General features: G+C 64.2%; 1 protein-coding gene across 1 annotated transcript; it reads right to left on the bottom strand.

Annotated features, from left to right (window-relative positions):
• Positions 1-3,867: 3,867 nt before the first annotated feature.
• On the bottom strand, positions 3,868-7,056 carry EMIHUDRAFT_460136 (hypothetical protein; the record flags this gene model as incomplete). Its single annotated transcript, XM_005758629.1, has 9 exons — positions 6,850-7,056; positions 6,637-6,685; positions 6,302-6,562; positions 6,106-6,231; positions 5,898-6,035; positions 4,648-4,698; positions 4,377-4,574; positions 3,976-4,301; positions 3,868-3,910 (listed from the first exon to the last, which is right to left on the bottom strand). The coding sequence occupies exons 1-9, from the start codon at positions 6,960-6,962 to the stop codon at positions 3,868-3,870; spliced, it is 1,305 nt and encodes a 434-aa protein (XP_005758686.1). The 5' UTR covers positions 6,963-7,056.
• Between the last annotated feature and the right edge of the window lie 134 nt (positions 7,057-7,190).

Genomic DNA, 7,190 nt, shown 5'->3' with positions numbered 1-7,190 from the left:
GGACTTGCCGATCCGTTGGCCGATCCACTGTCTTGCTTTCGCCAGAGCCGTGATGTTCGAGACAGCTGCCGCTGTGTCTCGCCGGTCCTCGGCCCACCTGTGGAGCTGACTCCTTTTGCAGTCGCCCTTGTGGTCGCCGGTCAGACCAGGTCCTTCACGAGCCCTCTGGTGAGCAGTGCATTCAAAACGCTGGTGAGCAGGTTGCCTTCGGGGGAAGCTGTGATGCTGGCGGTCCTCACGACTGAGTCGACGAACCGAGGTGATCTGAGACCGGGTGGATGGCACAGCGTGACGCGCTTCACAACAACGGCACTCGACAAGACCATGCACTCGTTGGGCCTCCCTTGGCGCGCCCGATACCTCAGCAACTCCGGCTCTCCCTCCGAGGCGGCCGCAGCGTGCAGCAACGAAGAGCTGCGCAACCTCCTCGCGACAGCCTCGGGAACGAAGAAGTTGCCCGAGGGCGGAATGCACAGCAGCTTGATCAAACGCGTCGTCGCGTTCGATCTGCTGCTCAGCTACGAGCAGTCCACGCAAAGGACCCCTGAGCGTGTCCTATTCCTGCGGCCCGACACCGTCTACATTCTTGACGTGGCAGCTTTGGACCCCAATTGCAGCACTGGCGTCTACGTGCGGAACGACCAATTCGCAGCGATGCCGCGTCGCTTGGCGGGCTACTACTTCACTTCGTACGCCACCGATCGGTCTCTTCACGGCGCCGGAGACGAGCCGCCAAACATCACCGTAATTGGTCAAGCAAAGCAGTTGGCCAGCCCCGCGGAGCGAAATCTCGGCGGCCTCACTCTGATGCCGCACTTCCATCTTGCCTACTACGGAGTGCCGTTTGCGGGAGGGGGACTCGAGATGGACCCCAACAACATTGACTGTGCGGGCTACACGCCCCTGAAGCAAATGCTCGCCATTAGGGACTTGCCAAGCTTTGACAGCACGCCTGGCGTGTGCTATAACAAGATGCCAAACAACATCGAGGTCCGTGCGCTGTTGGCGAGGTTCAATGTCAGCGCGTGCACGCCTGCAAGCCTGCACCAGGGCTCGCATCACCTTCAGGCCGCGCGGAAGCGGGAGAGGATACCGCCGCCATCCCACCCGCCGCCCCCCCCGACGGCCCCACTCGTACTCGTCGTCGGACTGCTCGTCATCGCGACGCTCGGGCTTTGCTGGTGCCGCCGCGCTCGTGCCTCCAAGGGCAAGGAAGCGACCGTCAATGTCGGCGCCCCTTCCGCTACGGCTGGCCACAACCGCAGGGCTCTCGAGGAAGTCACTGTCTGAGAAGTCACTGTCTGACAGACCGAGCTTCATGCTCGTGAAGCTGCCCGTGACATCGGGCGCACGGCGCACACCCACGGTGTATCGGTGCATAGGGGCAGGCTGCGCGGGCGGAGAAGGGGGGAGGGAAGAGTAATACATGCTTGGATAGGCATGTCGCCGGGTTTGGATCGGAAGGATGGCTGGGGGAACCGAGGCGCGCGCTCTGGTGAAAGGACACACACAAGGGCGGCTGTACAGGGTGTATGGAGTAGCGCACTGCCGGTGGACTCCGTAGCCGCGCTCCAGCGCGTATTTATTACGGCAGTGTGTTATTTATTCATTAAGCGCCGTAAGTATACAAAATCTCTTCTGCCCGGCGGGCCGACCCTGGAGCTGGACCCTCCGCACACCGCAGTCCGCACATAGAGCTCTCCGTCTCAGTCTCACTTGATCCCGCACACACGCCACGGCTCACGCTCTCCAGTGCAGCTCGCCTCGCCGCTGGTATTAGGGGCCGCGCTGCCGGCGCCGAGCGTCACCTGCCTAGCCACGTCTCTTCCTCTGACGAGAGGAGACGCTCGGCGTCCGGGTAGCCGTCGTACTCGACCGCATCCACACGAACCCTCCTCTGCGAACCCAGGATCTCGACATGCGTGCCTATCTCGACGACAGCGTGCCCGGCCAGCCTCGCCGTCGCCGTAAAGCGCAGCCGCTCCACCGCGCCTCCTGCGACTCCGCGGGCTGCCGCAGCACGTAGTGTCGGCCGTACTCAGCCACGCCCACCGCTCACCGTCTCGACCGCCGCCTCGCTTGGCGGAGGGGCTCGACCCGTCGTTCCGTGACCTACCGCGCCAGCGAGGGGCTCCTGGTGCGCCGCCCGTCGGTCGACGCCCTCGCCCCTGCGCTCCACAGCGACAATCCGCTGACCTCCCGAACGGACCGATTCGCCTCCCGAACGGACCGATTCGCCTTCCCCGGCCATGGATGCAAAATCCCAAGCCTCCGTTCCCCCCTCGGACCCCCCTTGGACGCGTCCCTCCCCTGTCCTCTCGACTGCACTCACTCTTTACATACATAATTATCATCAACAGAGTAGAGCCGTAGAGAGAAGTCTATTCAAGACTTCAAACGGAAAAGTAGAAAAGGATCTGACCTCAGGGCCGATGTGACCAAGCGCTGGTAGCGTACCTCACACCCATGGTCTCACAGTGTGCCGGGAAAACGCTTTCAAGAGGCCGTATCGCGACCTCAACCCCGCGACCTCAACCCCGCGACCACGCCTCGACCTTCTTGGGCAGCAGCTGGTTCGACAGGTCCTCTCCGTGGCCCAAGCAGCCGTCCTTGCCCTCGCCCCAGGTAAAGACGGCGCCATTGGCGGTGAGGGCGAGGCTGTGGCGGGTTCCAGCCGACAGAGTGACGACGCGCTGGTCAGCCTCAAGGCCTCGATCTTCTTCGGCCGCGGCTGGCTCTGCAGGTCGCCGTGGCCCAGCTTGCCAAAGCCTCCACTGCCACAGCTCCAGACGGTGCCTTCGGCGGAGAGGGCCAGACTGTGCCGCATTCCAGCCGACACGGCGACGACGCGCTTGTCCGTCAAGGTCTCGATCTTCTTGGGCAGCAGCCGGTGCTGCGTGTCGCCGTGACCAGCTCCAGACGCTGCCGTCGGCGGTGAGGGCGAGGCTGTGGTCGCTTCCAGCCGACACGGCGATGGCGCGCCGGCCAGCGAAGGCCTCGACCTCCTTGGGCAGCAACTGGGCCTGCTGGTAGCCGTGGCCCAACCGGCCCTCGCCTCCGTTGCCCCAGCTCCAGACGGCGCCATTGGCGGTGATTGCGTGACTGTGCTGCTCTCCAGCCGACACAGCGACGACGCGCTGGCCAGCAAATGCCTCCACCTCCTTGGGCAGCGGCTGGTCCTGCTCGTCGCCGTGGCCCAGCATGCCAAGGGCTCCATAGCCCCAGCTCCGGACAGCTCCGTCGGCGGTGAGGGCGAAGCTGTGCGCGTCTCCAGCCGACACGCTCACGGCGCGCTCGCCGCCCAGCGGGGAAGGGAGGCGTGTCGGCGTGTTGAGCCGCGTCACGCCCTCGCCGTGGCCGAGGAGCCCTGGGAATTCCTCCTCGTCGTCCTCGTCGTTCTCCTCGTCCTCCTCGCCCTCCACTGCCTCATTACCGCACGACGAGAGCCGCCCCTCGCCGTCGATGAAGACGCTGTGCCGTTGGCCTGCCGCCGCCCTCGCCGGCGGGTTGGACTCGCACAGCAGCGCAGCGAAGCACAACCACCGCATGGCGCAGCCCTCGCCCTCTGGCTGCGCCGGCAGCTCGAAGCCACGCTCTTGCGCCCACAAGCGGATGCCCTCCACCGCGAGCGAAGCGTGGAAGAGGAGCGAGACGGCCGCGACGCGCGCGATGTCGGCGGGGTCGCAGCGAGAGAAGGCGCGCACGAGGAGCTCCGTGGGGAGGTCGAGGAGGCGGGCGGGCGGCGGCGTGTCTGGATAGGGGGCGGCGGTGGAGGCGGAGGCGAGGCGGCGCGACGGCGGCGCGGCGGTTCAGACATCGCGAAGAAAAGAATTTTACAAGTTCTCCCCGGACTGGCGCGCACTGGCGCTAACACAGGTACACAGAGAAAGCGAGAAAATAATTCTGAACCCTCGCCGTTCATAAAAAGCACAAGTGAGGGCGAGCCCATCGCTGTCACAGCTGCGGCAGCCGCACAGTAGGCTGTGCCATCTGAGCTTGACCTCATTGCGCGAGAGCATGCCGGACTGCGTCTGGTCAAGCATGCGAAAAGCGCGGCGCATCTCGGCAAAACGCGTCGTGAAATGCGTCTGGAGCACCATGTGGAACTTCTCGAGTTCGAGGGGATCGATGCTCTCGAATGGGTCAGGGCTGGAGGGGTAAGTTGCCGGCGCCGCGTGGACTTCCGGGACCAATTTTGGCTCGGCAGCTTGCACGCGCTTAGTGGTCGCAGTCAGCCGCTTGGTGCGGTAGGAAGCCGTGGCCGTAGCCTCAGGGCGCTGCGCCATTTGCGGGGCGAGCGCCTGGCAAGACGCGCATGGGACGGTTAGTTGGACAATGCAAACAGGGACGCAGAACCGGAATCAGGGCTGTCAGACCTTGTTGATGTGGCGCCAATTCGCCGCGCCGTCCTTTACAGCGCCACGTGGTGACTCTCGGGGGTTGAAAAACAGGTCAAGCTTCTCCTCCGTGAGCACGTGGTCCATGCCCGCCAGCTTGGCGGCCAGCGACAGCTCCCCACGCGACATGAAGTCACTGCCGCTGTAGCGCGCCGCCAGCTGCATGTGGTGCTTGAGCTGCGGAGCAAGGGCACGTCCCGTCAGTGTGGCTGCAGTGCGTCGCATGGGTCGCGGTTGATGCGGTGCGTACCTGCGATCGCTGACGGTTGTACATCATCCGATCGTGGGCGGCCACCACCATCTCATCGCGGTCAAACGATGAGAGAAAAGAAGTGCTGCTCCCGCGCGGGCTGCGCGGGCTGATTGGGCTGCGCGGGCTGATTGGGCTGCGCGGACTGCGCGGGCTACGTGCGCTAGGAGGGCCTAGCCCCTCCAGCGCACTCACGCGCAGCTCGCGCATGTCGCGAAGCGAAACGGTGCACGACAAATTTGTCGTTTCGGCTTTCGCCTTGCCTCGGCCTCTTTGAAAAAAAAGTACGCTGCGCGTGCTCCAAGCGCGGCGCAGAGGCTGGCCTTGGAGTCCAGACAGACCATGACGGCGTCGAGTGAGGGTCGAGGGGAGCGGAAACACATCGTGACGGCTCCGAGCCGGGTAGATAGATGATGGATGCGCTTGTCGTGCGTGCGGGTAGTCCTTCCTCGACCTCGTACGTAGCGGCCGGTGGAGCTGGCGGGTTGGACATGTCCGCCGTGTAACACGATAGCAGCCAGACGCTCGTGCATCACGGCAGGCGCAGGCGCGCCGAAGCAGAGGTTCGCTAGGCAGCTCCACGGGCGCACAAAAGAATTTTACAAACCGGCGTTTGCACTATACCATACTCCCTTGCGCGCGGGCGGCGGTGTGTGTGTGGGAGGGTGGGGCGGCGGCGGCGGCGCGGCGCGGCTCAGAGATGGCGGGAGATAGATCGCCCGAGATCGCGCGCTGAGGCACCTCGGGCATAATCTCGCGCGTATCTCGGACTCGGCGAGGTGGATGGGTTGGGGGCGAGGGGGCGAAAGTGTTTAGTGCGGTGGAGTGATGCGTCATGTGTGTGTGTGTCCGCCTTGCGTGTGTTTCATAACATCGAAGGCGCTACCTCGACGCTCGAGCTCATACAAAAACGATAAGTCCCTCCACGCTAACCGCACTCCTCAAGTGCTGGCCTCCAAAGCGGCGCCATGAAGTGTGCCCCTAGAGTGCTGCAGGAGCGTGTGAGTGTGTGCGGCAAGGGGGCGTTGACGGCGTGGCCCCCTCGGGGAAAGCGCGGTCATGTCCTTTTTGCCTGGCCGCGGGCGGTTGCGCGGGATATCCGGGATGATATCACGCACCGCGGAAAGAGACGACCGGCACAAAGATCGCAGGGCGGGGACCTGTTGCTGTTCCTTTTTACCCATCTCCAGAGAGGTGTCAGTTTTATTTATTTATTTGCGGGATATCTCAAAAATCGTTCAGACCGTCACCGAGCGGCGGACGGCGCCGAACAGCTTGTCAGCTGAGCATTCTCTCTGGCGATCCCTCTCAAAGTGGATAACGATGACTGTCGTGTCGTCGGTGCCAGGCCGCTTCTTGATCTCCTTCACCAGCTCGTTGCAGGCGCGCTGCGCATGCAATCGCGCCGGCCGATGAGTGGTGACGGGGATGGTGTGGGGAAGCATGTGGTGAGAGCACCTGTGCGCCAGAGTTGAGCCGGCCGATGAGGCGGGCGATGGTCCGGTTCTGCAACACGTCGAAGAGCCCGTCCGAGCCGAGGACGAGATATTTGTGCGTGGGGAGGACAGAGAAGGAAGCGCACGCCTAGGAAGTACCGGCGGGACTGCTGTTGGTGTGCGCGGGCGTGTGTCATCGACGTGGCTGTGCACAACGCCGGCAACGAGCTGAGGGCGCGTCCGCCGTCGCGGTCCTTCCACGGGAAATCGCCGAGCGTGCGGCTGGGGATGAGCGAGCCCCAAACGCGCCCGTCCGCAGATATCTCGCCGCCGCACTCAAGGATGCGCGCCCTCTCGGCCGGCTCGGAAGCGCGCTGGTCAGTGGTCAGCTGCTGGTATGTGTGCTCGCCGCTCACGAGCAGCGTGCGGCAATCGCCGACGGAAGCGACATGCAGCTTCGAGCCGCGCAACAATACGGCCTGAGAGATGAACCGTGAATCGTCTGAAAAGACTCGCTGCTGCTTTGGGTGGGCGACCCGTGACTTCGGGCGACCAACGCGCACGTCCCCGAGCGATCGGAAGTTCGGGTGTACGCGGCGCGCCTAAACGTGCAAGGGCACTGGGAGTGGCGAATATATGGCAGCACGCTGCAAGGCCCGATGCCACGCGCATCTCTTGCTCTGCAGCGGCGAACGCCTTCGCAAGGGCCGCAGCGGGCCTCTCCCGCCACGCCTAGCCGTTAAAAGCAATATTGCGAAAAAAGCACGTGGCGCCGCCTCGGTCTGCCAAATGTCTCGGAGGTCGCCTCCTCATCATGAGCGAGGAGAAGGTGAAGCCGGGTGGCTGCGAGCGAGGAGCAGTCGGAGCCGCCATGCCCATCGTACACCGCAAAAAAGGCGTTCGACGGAGGGATCGGCGAAGAGGGGGTTGGGGAAGAGCCGCGGGAGGCTGGGGCCGACGCCTCGTCGCGCATTCTCTCGCTCCGGCGGGAGGCACGCGATAGATCCTCGTTGAGATCGTACCGCACAGCATACCGGTCCTCGTTGGCGTGCGCCTCGAGACAGGGAAGATGGCAGCGGTGGAGTGCGGAGTGAAGCGACGGTGCCG

Source organism: Emiliania huxleyi, assembly GCF_000372725.1.
Source record: "Emiliania huxleyi CCMP1516 unplaced genomic scaffold EMIHUscaffold_849, whole genome shotgun sequence".
Classification (NCBI taxonomy): Eukaryota; Haptophyta; order Isochrysidales; family Noelaerhabdaceae; genus Emiliania; species Emiliania huxleyi.
Note: the sequence above shows the minus strand (reverse complement) of the source record. Positions and strands in the feature narration are given on the sequence as shown.